Here is an 18,432-nt window from a genome sequence, read left to right on the forward strand (position 1 = left end):
CTGTGACCTAAGATTTTCATCGACATAACTACTCTGTAGCTATGTTCGTATGACAAATAAAGAACCTTGAACCTTGAACAGCCCATTGCTTTACCTTAGTGGAATGTAGCGAAACATGAAATAGGCCCCATGGTTTTACCTTTCCTGTTTTATTTTTTACAAGGGATAATATCTAAACAGGGGGAAATTGGAGAGAAAATTGTAAAATACGCCATAATACTGGGAGAAAAAGGAAAAGTTGACCATCCAAAAATCAGAGCAGCTAACCAATCAGAGCAGACTGGGCTCTGGTTTCAGACAGAGGGTGAAAAGAGGTGCTGCAGCACAGGCAGTATGAGAAAAATAAAGAGCTTTTTGAACACTAAAGCATGGAGACATGTCACAGTAGAGACACTAAATACTGATATGAACCTGAAAATGAGCAGAATATGTATATGGTATATATTACTTGAATAAGGGACACAGGGTTTTGTTGCTGGCTACAAAAACCATGACTTGGACTGACGTTGCTCTTCGTTAAATAACGGCTAAGCCTCCTCTGATTTGGTGAGATATTTGCACAAACGATTAGCCTTATTGGCAGGTACTCTGTGCTGTTATTGTTCTTGTTGATTTTCTGTTGGCTGCCATGTGATTTAATGACTTATGCTGACTACCGACAGCTCCTGCTTTACCACAGAGGAATGTAGCAAACGCATCGTATTGGCCCTTTGGTTATACCTTTCACATTTTATTTATCAACTTTTCAAAAATCGATTTTCTATATATCAAAAGAGCAAAGTTATCTCTTTTCTCATTTAAAACAGTTTGATATCGTCTTTGACTGCAGATTTACAGCTTACTGTGTCTTTGATATCTCTTACTACATGAGCTTTAACAGTATACCAAGTACAGAATAACGCAGTCCTGTACAGGTTGTGAACCCCCCCTAGAGAAAACTTGTGATTTGAAGCCATATCAATTAAATAGACCTGCAGTGATTCAACAGTTCTTACATTTTGACGTAGGGGTCAGAGAACCCGTTCACATCCATGGCTGCCAGGTGGGCGCAGCGCCTCACGCCCACACAGAGACCCCCGCTGCGACGCCCCTCACCCCCCTCCCCTTCACCTCCGTCCACATCTGGCTCGTCCGTACTGAGCGGAGGCACGAACTGCAGAGAGAGAAGAAGACGGCCTCGCTCCTCCAGGCTGTGCAGCTGCTCGTTCTCCCACTGCGGACAGAGTAATCACATGGTGTGGTCACATGAGTAGAGATAGCGAAACACAGTAGGTGATATGAGGGGGGGATGCCATGCCACTTGTTAGTGAAAAATGCATCCTCCCTTGTTAACCTGGTCCCTCTCCATCCCGCGTGGGGAAGAAACTTTGTGGAGCAAAAGCAGCATGGCAGTTTTCTGAATTTGAGAGAAAGTCCTGGCGCTGTCTGTGGAGCTGAAGTAACAAACTGATATGTATTTGAATTTTCTATGAATTTACTGCCAGTTAGGTCTTCTCTGATTTCTATAAAAGATATAGCATGGGAGAATAACCTTTGTCTGCTTAGTAAAAAGCTGTAAAAATGTGTTTAGTTAAATAGGTAATCTTAGTGAAGTCATATTAGTTTAGTCGTTGATTTTAATCAGAGTACTTAAAGGTAGGGTAGGTAAGTTTGAGAAACCGGCTCGAGATACACTTTTTGTTATATTCCATGGAATGCTCTTAACATCCCGATAGCAATGAATATCTTAAGTGCTTTGACAAAAAATCCATAAAAAAATGTAATCTGTGGAAGCGTAGTACTGTAAAAAAGCACGACCAATCATTTTAGCCGGCCCGGCTAAAATAACTGGATGGCCTACCTGCCTGTCAGCCTTCCATCTGTGCACAAACTTATCTCGTGCCCTCATTGGTCATGTGCGCGTTCGTGTGTGTTGGAGGAGGGGCTCTATAAGGAAGTGGCAGATTTTCTCCGGTTGTGTATTTTCAAATTCTAGCGATCTCGAGCCGGTTTCTCAAACTTACCTACCCTACCTTTAAATGAGAAAAAATGTGTTGGATTATTTTGGGCAGCTCAGGTTAAGGGTATGCTCAATGTTCTGGTTTCGTATTTGTATTTTGTACCTCTACTGTTACATGTTTCCATGCTCTAATGTTCTACATTTCATTGGTTAGCTTGCCGGCTCTGTTGTGATTGGTCAACTGCTTAGAGATGCCCCACCCCTTAGCCTATCATGTACAATCTGTTGGAGCGCTAGCCACTGGGAAGTGCTATATAGTGATGTCACTGTTGCCCCTTTCACAACAACGCGTTTTCAGCGCCGGCTCGGAGCTAGAGCCTGAAAAGTACCGTTTTTTCCTGTTCACACCGCAGCGGCGCCGCCTCTTAGCTCCGGAATCCGGTTCGTTTCCAGCTCCAAAAAATTGTCGGTCTAGAAGCAAGACTCCGGAGCTAAGAGGCGGCGTCGCTTACGTCTCTCTTACGTTGAGGCGTGCAGGAAACTAAACCCACCTCCCCTGAACATGGGTCGACTGAAGAGTCTCGTCATGCCTGCCTACAAGCAGTAGCGCTGAGCAAAGTGACTAGAAGGCAACCACACACTTATAAAAAAAAACACACTTTATAAAGTCAGGCAACACTAACCAGGCTTCGTGTGATTCTGTTTATTTGTACCTTACTTTGACCATCCGTTCGCTGTTATTGATCATTGTGGAGAGCAGGCAGACGTTTTGTTTGTTATTATAGCAGCTATCGGATGGAATCAATACATGGGCTGCACAGGTTGTCATGTCCGACTATCACAAGTAGAATCATAATGAAAAATACGTCGGTAAAAAGTGCCTGTAGAAAACGGCTTAGCAAGTAGTCAGTTTAGCTTCGGTTGCTATGCTAAACATCACCCATGTTATACCAGAGAAACTTTCATAACAGCGTTGTGATGCCAAACAGCGTCAATTCAGACTGACACACATTCACTTAAGGGGAACTGGGGATATGTATCAGCTGCTTGTGTGACAGTCAGACAGTGAATACTTTAGAGCGGCCGCTGCCATGTGAGCTAACCCGGAGCTAACGGGAGAATAAACTCCCGTTGAAGAGCAGCCAGCACTGCAGCGGTCGGTAAATGCCACTGAAACACATTAATAAACAATGAACCACGGCACTCTGGAGAAAAGTATAATGTTGGAGAAGTCGTTATTTAATTTAATCTGGCTTCGTATGATTAAAAGCAACACGATCATCGACCCGACGCAGTCCCCCGTTGTTGTTGTGAGCACCGTTGGGGAGAAAATCAGCGATGTAAACGGTGACGTCATGACGCAGCAGCGGCAGCTCTGGGCGGTGTGAACAAAGCGGGAGCAGAAAAGGGAAACCGGAGCTGAACCAGAAAAGCTCTAGCTCGGAGCTAGAAAGGGAAAAGCGCTGGTGTGAAAGCCGCATGTCAGATTATTTTAGTTGGATACATTGAGTTGGAAAAGTGAAGTCGGATTAGTTTAATCAGATACACTGTTAACTTTATTCAAATAAATGTAGTCAGAATAGTTTCGTCAGATACATTTAATCAGTATGGCTTCCATTTCAGATGCTTTTCCTGATGTTTCTGGCTGTTTATTAAAGACTCATTGATGGCAGCAGGACCTGGATCCCTTTAGTGTTTTCTGCTGGTTTTGCTTCAGTCGTTTTAATTGAATATATTCCATTATTTAAAAATCAGCCATCAGAGTGAGGAGACACAGAAATAAGACCCAGGATTTACTCCTCCGAGGATCCACGCTGAGCAGATTTCTGTTTGTGTGTTAACTTTCTCTGGACTTTCAGCTGTTATAATCAAATAGATAGGAAATAGGAAGTAGATATGGGAATGACTTACACTTTTCAACGAGGGAATTCCTCAGGATTGTGTGTTTGTTCTTTCATATTTTGACTTCTAAAGTTTCAGAATGTCTTAACAGCCTGGGGACTACAGATGTAAATCAGCATTTTTGTTAATCTTTTGTTCATTTCGACATCTTGTATTGTATTATGATGTTCATTAACATGCACTGTCCCTATCAAATAAACCAACAAATAAACAAAATACTTCTTCAGAAAATTCAAACACTTTAAAATGTAAAATGAACTAGACATGTGTTTATGTATAGATACAACTGAGGACTTGCATTATTAGAAAGCTATGATCCTTTAAAAAAAAAAAAAATACATTTTGAGTATTCTCTCATTTAACTTAGTAATTTTTATCTCAAAGAATTAAAGTTTCCTCATACATATTTGGATCTTTTCTTTGTAGATTTATGAACATGATGAACGGGGAAAGTGGGAGAGAAACTCCCTCTGGAGGGAACAGGGATTTTAGCCTTTGAAGACCATTTACATGCACAAAAACCTACTAAACACACTGCGAGAACGCAATTTGCTTCCTTAAAAATACATTGTTTTCAGTATTGTCCTAGTAATCTCTGATCTGAATATTACCCTCCCCTATCTCTGTTTTTCATGTGCCTAAAATGGATTTGATACCGCACCATTCTGTGTGGGATAAGTACACAAGTCTATGTACAGTATAAAATGGGTCGTTTTTACACATCTAATGCAGAAATGTTACATATTGTACCTTTAGAAGGCACCAGTGATTAACTCATTTAAGTGTTGCTCATGACTGGATGATGAAGGAATTAAATGTGCGTTCAGCTTCAACTAAAAAACATTTCTTATCAGAAACGTGGCTAGATAAATCTTTTTTGGCCTCTGACATCTACTTAAATGGTTATAGTGTATATCGTACCGACCGTCCTAAAAAAGGTGGTGGCGTTGCCATTTATGTGAAAAATAAGTTTTGTGTAACCAAGATGGTTTCCAAATCTATTAGTAAACAACTAGAATTTTTAGCCTTAAATATTGAAGTAGTGCTGCTTGGTGATTTTAATTGGGACTGGTTAACTTCTGTGTCAGAGGATTTTAAAAACCTTTGTATCTCTCTGAATGTTACTCAGATTATAGACAGTCCTACTCGCCCTAAGTCCCCAATAAATCCTCCTTATTGATCTCATTTTAACTAATGTTCCCCATAAATACTTATCTGTGGGAGTATTTGCAAATGATCTGAGTGATCACTGTGTTGTAGCCACAATTAGGGACACAAAAGTCCAAAAGGTTAAACCTCGCATTATCAGTAAGAGAGACAAAAAACATTTTGTGGAGCAGGGTTTTGTACATGATCTGTTTGATTTTGATTGGGGTAAAATCGATCTGTGTGCTGATGTAGAAACTGCATGGTCTTATTTTTATCTTGGTTTTATGGAAATTATAGATAGACATGCACCCCTGCGTAAATTTAGAGTGAAGGGACGAGACAACCCTTGGTTTTCTGCTGACTTATCTAGTCTCCTACATGAGAGAAACAAGGCCTGGGCAAAGGCTAGGAAATCAGGCTCAGAGGTAGAATGGCTACGCTTTAGGCAGCTAAGAAATAGCTTCACATCACAAATAAAAAAGTGCTAAGTCTAAGTATTATCTGTCAGTTACCACAAAGAACCTGAATAATCCTGGAAAATTTTGGAAAGCCATAAAATCGATATCCACCGGTGATATCCGTAATGAGCTACCTCCGTGCATTACCACAGCATCTGGCACTATATCGGACAGGGCCACTATGTTCAATTGTTTTAATGAGCATTTTGTGTCCTGTGGCTCTCTGTTTGATTCTGTGACTAACTCTGCTACTGTGAACACCACAGTCGGTGACTCTGAAAAACGTGTTTTGGAAAACCCTTTTAGTTTTACTCCTTTTACTGTTGATGTTGTTCGTGAAGCTTTAACCAAGTTAGATCCTAAGAAACCGGCCGGCCCGGACAACGTAGAAACCTTTCTTTTTAAAGATAGCTGCAGATTTTATTGCTCCACCTCTCACTACTCTTTTTAACCTCTCCCTCAGCACAAACACAATTCCAAAATTGTGGAAGTCAGCGTATGTCCTGCCTCTACTAAAAGGTGGGGAGGCCACTTTATTAAATAATTATAGGCCCATCTCTAAATTATCAGTTCTGGCTAAGGTTCTTGAACGCCTAGTGAGTGAGCAGGTAAAGGTGTTTTTATGTACAAATGACATCCTGTCTAAACATCAGTCAGGCTTCAGAAAGCAACATAGCACCATCACTGCCACAATGAAAGTGGTGAATGATGTGGCGAGTATTTTAGATAATAAGCAGAGCTGTGCAGCTCTATTTATTGACCTTTCCAAAGCGTTTGATACCGTCGATCATCGCATCTTAAAGCAGAGGCTACTCAGTATTGGCATATCCAGCCATGCAGTGGGGTGGTTTGTGAACTACCTCTCTGAAAGGTCCCAATGTGTTCATTTTGATGGGCTGTCTTCTGAGTGGTTAAACATTACTAATGGTGTTCCTCAAGGTTCTGTTTTAGGTCCACTTTATTCTCCATCTACATCAATAGTTTAGGTGAAAATGTCGATGGAGCAACCTTACATTTTTATGCGGACGATACCGTTATGTACTGTGCAGGTCCCTCCATTAAGGAGGCTGTTGTTGAATTGCAAGCTGTTTTTAACATTATTCAGACTCAGCTCTCTGAACTAAAGCTTCTTTTAAATGTTGATAAAACCAAGGTAATGCTCTTCAAAAGCTAAAAAGACACCAGAGCCTGTTTTAGATATTGTAACTACGCAAGGAATAAAACTTGAAGTGGTTGCCTGTTACAAATACCTTGGTATCTGGCTTGATGATTGTCTCACTTTTAAACGTCATGTCAATAACCTGCTTAAAAAACTGAGGGTTAGGCTAGGTTTCTTCTACAGCAGGGGTATTCAACTAAAATTCAACGAGGTCCAGTTAGAGAAAATCTCCCCATGCAAAGGTCCGGAACATCAAAATGTCTAAGTTGCTTTATGAATTAGTGTGATATATATTGAAGTAGCTTTATCAACGTCTGCATGTCATCAACAACTGACTGCCAATCAAATAAAGAAAGTACAATTCATAAACAACAATATTTATTGTCAATTAACATTGAACTATACAGATATACAGTAAATACTGTGGATATGTGTAATGTTCCTCTCTGGCTGCATTTAAAAATAAAATAGGAGAAAATAAATAAAATAGCTTTTGAAAATATGTGCATCTTAAAAGTGCTTAATTTTAGATCAATAAAATAAAGTGTAGCAGCAGCTTGAGTTTCCCTTTTTCTTTGTTAACCGTTTCACATCATGACCTAACAGTTTCAGACGATTATAGAACAATATCAGTCTTTACACATCATAACAATTGAACAGTTTTAAAGTTTCTCTTTCTTTCCCTCTTATATTGCAGTCCCTCACTCACTTTTTTTTAATTCAGTGCGAGAATTGAGCTTGAGCTTGTCCTGCCAGGAGTTTAAATCTGGGCTGAAATGGTGTCAGGGCCATTCTCATACACACATGCAGGTGCTCATTGGTTAGCCTTGGTTAGCCTGACCTGGAACGATATTTAGTTTTAATTTTGATCCTGGTGGACTGATCATATTGGGCTCTGAGACTGCTTATTTTTTGTGACCTCAGTTCTGACTTGAGAGGGAATGTTTGGTCAAACACTTTGTGTTTTGTCTCATAGAGGCGTTTTGGCACTTTTAATGAGCGCCACGGTCTCTGAATGAGACACACTGGTTCTGTGCTCCCAGTGGGCAGGATGAACATGAATGAGTCCGTCCACTCAGGGTTAAAAGCTCTGTTCTCACTGTCCACTTTCCTCTTCTTGGAGAGCGCCATGTGTCATTATTTGTCTCTCCCAGTCTGCCGCTAACACGCCTGTTCACTCTCCTCTCCGCTTCTCTCTCTGCCGCTCTCAGCTCGTCTCTTCTTCTGTGTTTCTCTCCCTGTATCGCTCACTCGTCTCTTTCGCCCCCTGTCGGCAGCGGTTAAAATAGAATCGCCCCGTCAAAATTGAAATCCCCTATTAATGTATTGATTATAGGTCCGGGTCCGTATAGGTCGGCGTCTGGGTCCGGATCCGGACCGCGGTCCGCCTGTTGCCGACCCCTGTTCTACATGAACAAGTCCTGTTTCTCGCTCGAGGCCAGAAAAAGGCTAGTCTCTGTGACCTTTTTACCTGTGCTGGACTATGGTGATTTGATTTATATGAATGCACCTGCCAATTGCCTGGTCAAGTTAGATGCTGCGTATCACAGTGCACTGAGATTTGTGACAAACTGTAAAGCATTAACCCATCACTGTACCCTGTATGCGAGGGCTGGTTTGCCTTCGCTAACTGTACGGAGGCTCAGTCACTGGTACATTTTTATATATAAAGCCATGTTAGGGAAACTTCCATCCTACATCTGCTCCCTGATCTCACGGCGAATTGTAAGTGGCTACTGCCTGAGATCGCATGCTGTGGTTTTATTAAATGTGCCAACTGCTAGGACTGTCTTAGGGAAGATAGCATTTAGATGCGCAGCTCCACTGTCCTGAAATAGTCTGCAATTGAAATGGAAACTGAGCAATCTGGTGCCACTAAATGTTTTTAAAGCTTGGTTGGATGCTACTGAATCGGAAGCTGTTCGTACCTGTTCATGTGGATAGTTATGTAAATTGTAATCCCTGTAATGCTACTGTATGATGTCCTTTTGTTGCTCTGTTTATGTTTTTAATGTTTCATGTGGAACCTACTTGAGCAGGTCTCCCTTGAAAAAGAGATCAATTATCTCAATGGGATACAACCTGGATAAATAAAGGTTTGAAATTAAATGAAATGAAAGAAATGTTACATATTGTACCTTTAGAAGGCACCAGTGATTAACTCATTTAAGTGTTGCTCATGACTGGATGATGAAGGAATTAAATGTGCGTTCAGCTTCAACTAAAAAACAGAACAGTAGAGTGTGGGAGTCGAGCTCTTTCACTGCAGCTATAATCCCATTTTCTACTTTAATTTCATCCCAAAAGGTTCCCACAGAGAGGAGATCAGAGACGCACACACCTCCTCCTGATGGTGTTCATTAAAACTCATCCCCCCCGCTCGTCTTTTATTTCATCTTCGGGGTCGAGTCTCAGCAGAGGGGAGAAGATCGATAGTTTTAATTCTTCATGTCTCGCCCACTCACTCTTCCTACTCCCTTCTTAGAACGCATGATATAAAAATACTATAGTCATCGCGCGGGGGGGGGGGGGTTTCGTAGCAGCTATGAAAGATATGCTTTGCAGGCTTGGGAAGTAACTGAACACATTAGGTAATCAGGATATACAAATACTGTATTCCTTTACAGTTACATACAAAAATATGTAATCAGATTACTGTTGCATTTAAAAATAATTGGGATGAGCAGGATTACAATGCTACAATACATTTGAAAATAAAGATCAATATATTATAGGCAGACGTACTGCCTCAATTTATTCATGGTTTTTATTTCGGCTACTTTCATTCTTCCTTATTTTAAATGTAATTATTCAGTAGTTGGACACCTAATGCCACCATTTAAGATAGGGACGCTGGGGACATGTCCCCACCACTTTTGGAAATGGCCAATTTTGTGCCGACCTCTTTGCATTAGGATCATTTATAATAAAACATTCTGAAAATAGCATGCACAAAGAATTGTACACTGTGAGAGGCTTACTTGCACAAGAGAACATGTACAGTCTGGAGGACTGTTCACACTTTTTGGAGTATTGCTGGTAACCCAAGTGGTGCAATTTGGACCTGCGACACATTTCATATTAGTAATAGTTGAAAAGAGAATAGTAAATCAATGGTTGCTCCCGATTTGCAGCAGCATAGCATAGCTACTGCCCAATAGTTGTCAGAAAAATGATAGTAAACAAATGTAGGTATGTATGTATGTATGTATTGTTTGCATTGGGCCTTTAATGCAGTAGTGTTTTTTTTAAATCTGAAAACAGTGCCCCCACCACTTTTTCTAACAAAGTGACGCCCATACATGTCATGCTGGAGAGCATAGGACCTGAGTTCAGGACTCAAAGTCACTTTAAATACAAGTCCTTTATTTTAAGTTAGAACAGCTACAACAACTATGGGGGGGGGGGGGGGGGGGGGGGGGGGGGGGGGGGGGGGGGGAGCAGAGAAACACAGGGGCACCAGGTGAACACCATCAGGCATCAAACAGGAGGGGAAACGCAGAGACAGGAAGTGAAAACAGACAAAACACAGTGAAGACTTAAACCAAATAAAACAGGGAAACGCATCTAATACAAAATGTTTTGCTTTTAATTAAAACATCATTTGTAAACCTTACTATTCTTTAGGCCTAATTTAAGAGGACACATTTTTTTAATATTAAATATCTTGATTTCTTCTTTTTTAAGGTTACATTGTTCTGAAGTCTCACACTTCATTTGTTAATCCAAAAGTAATAAAAAGTGATCAGGTTACATTACTTTTATATTTTGATACTTACAGTAGATTAGGTTTCCAGTTAAAAAATGTTTACGTGCAAGTCTTAATTGTACAAAAATCTATTTTCAAAGTTACCCTCCCAAACCTGGAAATATGACATGATGCAGGACTGTACACTATAGTCGTTATAATTGTACGAAGTAAACATAGGAAAATATAACATTCTATTAATAAATAAGTGTTAAAAGTGCCTTTCTGCATTTTGAGTGCTTTTACTTTTGATACTTAAAGTGGACCTATCATGCTATATTTGAAAAATATATTGTAGGGCCATACCTATACAAAACATGTCTGTGAATTTTTTTTTTCAAAATACCAAACAGATCACCCATTGTAGCCATGCCTCATATTGCTCATACCCCTCTTTTGCAGCCCTGTTAGAAAAACGCGGATGTTGGGTCCTTAGCTTGAAAAAAAAGAAAGAAGACGAGGCGGAGCTAATGCCTGAACAGAATTCTACTGGACATAAAGTTAAATTCTGCTGTGATAAAACGCCATCATGTTTAAACCACGTCAAGGATTATTTGTGAAACAGTATGGAGCTCAAATGCCTTTTCTCTTGCAGGTTTATCACAAGGTGAGTTATTTTGTTATTTCCTGCTTTTTAAACACATGTGCTCTACAGTACAGGTTAGCTGTGAGTGTTAGCGTGGCTTGCTAATGTAAACAAAGACGAGATTACGTCCAAAACACGTCAGGCATTGTTTCTGATAGCAACTTTCTGTGGGTCCGCCGACGTCACAGCGGATGGACACGTCAGTTCGGATGGAATCTGTATCCGCTCGTTGTACACCCGTTTTTAAAGGATTTGGGTACGGAGGAAAAGAGAGAGGGTTTTATTTTCTGACGCTGCGTGAGTTCCCCGACGCACCGGGGACACATATTTGTGTATAAAGACATCACAAAGTGCATTTTGCATGATAGGTCCCCTTTAACTTCTACAGCAGCAGAGCCAAAGACAGACCGACTTTTCCCTATTCATGAATTTCCCAATACTTGGTTTTATTTTTTTGTGCATCAATTTATTAAACAAAATGCCTTTTATTAGAAAAATGTGTAAAGAAGGAATGGTGTACATTTTTGTGTATTTACGCTTTAGATATTGAAGTACTTAAATTAAAAGAAATATTTATCTGATAATACTCTTGTACTTCGAATATATGGTAAAAGCTATTCTATTTTTGGATGAATGTTTTTTAGAAATTCAGTGGGTGTTCAGAAAGCTTCCCACCGTCCTTCACAATCAACCTGCAGTTGAGAAACAAGGAGAAAGGTCATAAAATAAGACGATCGATGGCTTTTAGTCGTCACAGCTCTGCAGGACTTCTCCCCCCCCCCCCCCCTCCTGCAGATGAAGCCCGTCTGCACTGGAGGAGATTTCAGCTCAGCTCATTTTTTAGAAAGTTTGCTATTCTGGCGGAAATGAAATGAGAGATATCTGCTCCAACCCACGCTTGGGTAAACATGCAGGAGGAGATGTCATCAGACTGATTGTGTTCCAGGTGAGGGGCAGACGGACTGCTGACTTCACAGGAAGTTGGAATTTGCTGATAAGAAATTAGTCATTTCCGCATTAAAATATTTAAAAAGGCCCAAACTGACTGGATACATTTTTATTAGTCATGTATTTACATAACCCAAAGAAATATGTTATTTTTATCCAGCTTACCGTGCTTTTTATACGACAGTGTATCAGGGCTATACAGTAGGTCAAAGTTACTGAGTTTTGGGAAAGTGGTAATATTCAGGGAAATAGTCTGAATATAGATTTAAGTGGTACATTTAAAGGTGGGGTATGTAATTTATTTCAGAAACACTTTTTGTTATATGCAATGGAATGCTCTTAACATCCCGATAGCAATGAATATATTAAATGCTTTGACAATAAATACATATCCATCTGTGGAAGCCGTAGTACTGTAAAAAGTACGACCAATCATTTTAGCCGGCCCGGCTAAAATAACTGGATGGCCTACCTGCCTGTCAGCCTTCCATCTGTGCACAAACTTATCTCGTGCCCTCATTGGTCATGTGCGTGTTCGTGTGTGTTGGAGGAGGGGCTCTGTAAGGAAGTGGCAGATTTCTTCCGGCTGTGTATTTTCAAATTCTAGCGCACTCGAGCTGATTTCTCCAAAATTACCTACCCCACCTTTAAAAGAAGAAATGTGACATTACACTGGTTCATTTGCAAAAAGAAACTCCCAAAAACCAAAAGATTTATAGATATCATATGTTCCCTTATCTCTCACAGACACTCCTGAAACGCCTCCATTGGACTCCTTTAGTATACTTCCCTTACATACCGACGTCACTATGTACCACTCGTGCTTTTATTGGCTAGCACTCTAACGCATTGTATGTGATAGGCTAAGGTGCGGGACATCTCTAATCTTTTGATCACAACAGAGCCTGCCAGCTAACCAATCAGAGCAGACTGGGCTCTGGTTTCAGACAGAGGGTGAAAAGAGGTGCTGCAGCACAGGCAGTATGAGAAAAATTTCATTTCATTTTTATTTGTCCCGCTCATGGTACGCAAAACCCAATATACAATAATTGCCAACAAAACATGTCTCTACAAACACACCATAGAGCGAAAATAAATAAATAGAAATAGATGGTCTGCCCTTCATAATAATTTTTTTTCACAGCCAAACATAACAGTATCTTAGGATACTAAGAGAAACACAAAAAATACTTATTTCCCACTTGACGGTTAACGGAAAGAAACAAAACATATTGCCCGTATCAGCAGATTATTATTGAATATTTACCAAAGATGGAGCTGTCTTTTTAATCAAGGTTCTTTTATTGACATTATACAAGGTTGCACTAAGAAATACAGAACCAGTAGTGCCTTCCTGCATACCTAGTCCACTTTTAAAATTTGCATGAACAACAACAACAACAACAACAACAATGCTGGATTTTCTGGGCAGATATTATGGCAGCCATCTTTATCATTACAACAAACCCCGCAATCCCACATTTACAAACAAAGAAGCAGTTCATCAGACTGAGCTGTGTTTTCCAGCCACACACACAAGAAAAGGCCATGTATGTAAAACTCCTGTCTGTCCCCACAGCAAGGTCGACACGCTGAAAACACTGCAGGGATTGCACCGAGAATAAACACATCCGTCTTTGCTTAAACACCTGTGGGTCTGCTGAGGTGAAGGCAGTGCACTGATGAGCTCACAGAGAGTTTAATAAAACACACCAACTGGAAGTAAAACTCTACCTGCGTCACACACAGCTAAACACAGGAATATTAAAACAGACCTTTCAAAGGGACTAATTGGACCCTGAAGTCTTGTTTTATACAAATAAGAGGCAGAGGCTAAAGCACGCTGCAGGTGAAGGTCAATTTGTTACAAGACTTTGCTAGGATATCAATTATTTTCGTTCCAAAAGAGTCAAACAGGATTGTTGAGTTATAGGTTGTACTTGGAGACACAAATTGAAAGCAGCAGGCTAAAAACAAACCATTTGAGTGTTAGGACAACCAGTAAATGACAAACAAGTAACAAGTCAAGACCATCAAGTATGAAGCAGGTCTAATATCATCATATTCAAACTCGAGTCCAAGTCCAGAATTTATTTCACTTTATTGGCTGTGTATATGAGCCCGAGCCACCACTGAGGCTTGAGTTTTTCTAATATGTAGTTCAGACACTCTAAGAAGTCTTTAAGGGGGCTAGAAGAATGAGAAGCTCTTTCCTCTCTCATGGATAGAATATTAGCATTAAATAGACTATAAACATAGCAACGTTTAAGGCAAACTTAAGTACTGAGTGTCAAGATAAAGGTCAATATGATAATTTTGTATGTGGATGTCTTTTGTGCTTCTAATTAGTATGCCGTACTCCCCTATCTGGCGCAGACCACATCACTACGAAATCAAGTCAATAAAATACAACAATCCTCCTGATCCTTTAAGTACGTTGGTGGGGTCAACCATGTACGTTTATTCTTTTATATGAATTGTCAGATATACAACATTAAAATACTTAAATCAAGACCAACAAGTCCCAAGTCAACATTAACAAGTCCCATGTCTAAACTTAGATTAAGTTTAACAATGCACAAGTCAAGACCTAGATGAAGGCTGACAAGTCCCAAGTCAAGACTTTAAGAAGCATATTTCGTTAAATCTGGCAAAGAGACAAAGGCTAGCTGTTTCCCTCTGCTTTCAGACTTTTGCATTATCACACTAAAAACAAATTAGGACCTTGAGGAAACATCTAATATACATACTCAATGTGATTAAACCTGCACCCCATCCCCTCCAGCTTTGTCAAGGCCTGCCTTCCTGCTCTCTCTCCACTCATCACTGCAACAATCAACTCCTCCCTGTCTTCTGGCATCGTCCCACCATCCCTCAAAATAGCTGCTATCCAGGCCCGCCTCTCCCTACACGCAGATCACGCAGACTGCGTGGGGCCTCACCTCGCGGAGGGGGCCTCACCTCGCGGAGGGTGCCTCACCTCGCGGAGGGTGCCTCACCTCGCGGAGGGTGCCTCATCTTGCGGAGGGAGCCTCATCCGAAGCGCAAATGCGGCGCACCTTTATGCGCTTATGCGGCACAATTACTGTAAGCGCGCCACAGTTTTACCGCTGCGAGGCTTATAACTTTGCGTGGGGCCACAAGTTGGCCAGGGGCGGCCCTGCTGCTATCACCCCTATTCTGAAAAAACCTGGACTCAACCCTGACAACCCAATAACTTCAGACCAATCTCGAACCCTTTCTGTCCAGAGTTCTGGAACGTGCAGTAGCATCACAACTCAAGCATCACCTCTCTGCCAATAACCTCTATGAAACTTTTCAATTCCGAATTCCCGCTCAAACCACAGTACCTAAAACCGCACTCCTCAAAATCACTAATGACCGAAGCGCTGTACTCCTCTACCACCCCCCCCCCGTTGACAATCGCGAAGTGCTGTACTCCTCTACCTAGTTTTTCCGGTCTCGATGTTTTCATAGTAAAACCGGATGTATTCCCCTCACTGTAAAATGATTACACAGTGATATCTGCATTACTCATCCACTAAAAAACATCAGTTTATCCTTGTTAATTACACAATATTGATTGGTTTAAATTGTGTACAATGCTTTTGTGTTTTTAACCTTTGATTCGGAGAAACAAATAGTATTTTCTGAGTTTAGACACTACAGAGTTTCCGAAGACACTACACTACCCAGAATCCCCAGCTATCGTTTGGGACTACAACATCCGCCTTGCTTTACAAACCCCGTGATTAGTCCTCAAGCCCTGTGATTGGATGTTGGAGTGGCAGTGCGACAAGGTTACGCCGAGCGTCAACAGCTCTTTGAAATGGAATGGAACCACGGCAGACTTTCCAAAACTGGAATTGGACGGGTCCAGCCCATGTTTAAATAAAGCCTTATTAGTTTGTCTGTTTTGCACATCCTCCTATTAATATCTTTGGACGTCCTGCACTAAACTGTTTTATTGTAGAGATCACTACAGTATCTTCTTGATATTATCTATTCTATATTTCTATCATTGACCTTCTACTTTCCCCCTATGAAAGTATGTACTCTTAATATTTTTTTCATCAAATATAACATAATATCAACAAAATAATTCAATAACGTTTTTTAACTACTAGGTGTCCCTTTCTATCAGCTGTGCACCGTTATGGTGTAAATATAACCTATCTACCAATTGGATCAAATATAAAAGTCAGCCGAATTAGTATTGATACTGCAAGGAGACGTATTGTGTGAAGAGAAATGTAAGATGTTGTGTAATTGCTGATATATTTATGATTCACGTCACGTTTTCAGTTTCGGTGGCACTTCCTGTTTGTCCAGAAGTCTTCTCATCAGGGCTCTATAAATAAAGAACTACGGCAGATGTGTAATATTTAATGCAGCCGAACCGTGTATTACAATGCCGTTATGTGATGACTTCCAAAGAGAAAAGCAAGAACACTCGGAATAAAGTATTATTTCTTTTTTTTAAATGTTTTCCGATTTCATATCGCATAAACACCATATCCCGACGTGCATTGCGGCGTCATTTTAGCCTATCAAAACCTCTGAAAAAAGAAATGTGTCTCTCAGAATCGAAAGAGAAAAACCTATGGGAAAAACACAAAAGCATTGTACACAATTTAAACCAATTAATGTCGTATAATTAACAAGGATAAACTGATGTTTGTTAGTGGATGAGTACTGCAGATATCACTGTTAAATCATTTGATCATTGGTTTTATTATGAAAACGTCGAGACCGGAAATACTGTTTTCAACCCGTAACTTTACATGGAAGCTACCGCATATACACGTTCTCCTGTCGAAACCACAAATCATCTTCGTAATATCTATCAAACTATAGATCCTACATATCGACTGGACGTGGATAAAAGTACAATATACACTTCTCGCTAGAAATCTAATCAAAAAGTGTTTTAATGGCCAAACTATCCTACAATTTAGGAATTTACAGAGAGGGTTATTTGTGAATAAACGACCATCTGTAACGTTTGCATTCAACGGGAGCACTAGAGGGCGAAAACTTAAAACGTAATTATAGGTCGTATTATTATTCAAATATTTGTATTGAGAAGATGCATACAAGTGTAAGCAGTAGTAGTATATATTCTTTGGGGTGGAAATCATGCTTCCTTTTTTCCAACATAGAAGACAAACATAACAGCCAGCAAGAAATAATAAGGAAGAAAAAACATAGTATGACAGGAATAGCATGATTAATGCCATACCTAATCATAGTGGGAAAGAACATACAAAAAGTATATATCTAATGAAAAAAAAAAAAAAATAATTGTGAAAAACAAAAAACAGAGTGGTGCAGATGAGCCCAGTTTGGTCAGGGTGTACCAGTTTAGCCATATAGAGGCTGAGTCTCCTCGATAAGGTCTTAGCAAGAATGTTCTGGTCTGTATTTAAAAGGGAGACTGGTCTATATGATCCCACTTGTTCTGAATCCTTCCCTTTTTTTGGAATCACTGTTATAGTTGCCTCGTTTAGTGTTGGCGGCAGCATACCAGCCTCATACGCTTTCCTGTACATCCTCAACAAAATAGGAGCCAGCATATTGCTGAACTTTTTATAGAATTCATTGCACATCCCATCTGGCCCCGGGCTTTTGCCATTTTTTAGTGAGTTAATTGTCTTTTTGATTTCTTCACATGTAATGTCCTTCTCAAGAGAGTCACGATCCCTCTGTTCTAATGTGGGCAGGTCACACGCATCCAAGAACTGATCCGCAACTTCAGGTTGCGCATGAGCCTTAGAGTTGTATAAATCATCATAAAACCGGCGAAACATGTCATTGATATGCCTATGAGAGGTCAAGGGAGTGCCTTCCTCTGATTTTACCCTGTGAATGGCCCTGTCGCTTTCCCTCTTCCGCAGCTGTCTCGCTAGCAGTTTATGTGGTTTATCCCCAAACTCAAAATATGTCTGACTAGTAAAAATAAAGGCTTTAGAAATTTTCTCAGAAAGTATTTGATTGAGCTCATATTTAAGGGAAGAGATTTTACTGTGCAACTCAGTAGATGATAGGGTGGCGTTTTCTGTATCCAGTTTTTGAATTTGTTCCTCTAATTGTGATTGTTTAATGCAGTCCCGTTTTCTTTGCGATGCCTGGAAAGAGATAACACACCCTCTTACAGTATATACAGTACGCTTTAAAAGTCTCCCATAACAATGTTGGTGAAACATAATCTTTATCATTTGTTTCGAAAAAAACCTCTATATGCGTCTTAATGTATTCACAAAATCTTTCTGAAAAATTCTGGATCGTCCCTGTTTGGACCATATATGTTCAGTAATGTAATTGGTATAGTTTGTATTTCACCTGTGACCAGGATATATCTCCCCTCTTTGTCTGCAATTGTGGATTTGTGTAAAAATGGGACATTTTTGCGAATTATTATAGCCACACCTCTAGCCTTTGGCGAAAACGTAGAATGATAAACCTGATTTATCCATCTAGCCTTAATTTTATTATGTGCTTTGTTATTTAAATGTGTCTCTTGTAAAAAACTGATGTCTGCAT

The 18,432-nt window shown here is 40.2% G+C and overlaps 1 protein-coding gene across 1 annotated transcript in view; it reads right to left on the reverse strand.

Annotated features, from left to right (window-relative positions):
• Window positions 1-18,432, reverse strand: part of doc2a (double C2-like domains, alpha) — a 97,357-nt gene that overhangs the window by 12,667 nt on the left and 66,258 nt on the right. Inside the window, 1 exon segment of the mRNA XM_034143497.1 lies at window positions 996-1,213. Within this exon segment, the coding sequence (XP_033999388.1) occupies window positions 996-1,213 (218 nt within the window).

This window comes from Trematomus bernacchii, unplaced genomic scaffold, assembly GCF_902827165.1.
Source record: "Trematomus bernacchii unplaced genomic scaffold, fTreBer1.1, whole genome shotgun sequence".
In the NCBI taxonomy this organism is placed as follows: Eukaryota; Metazoa; Chordata; class Actinopteri; order Perciformes; family Nototheniidae; genus Trematomus; species Trematomus bernacchii.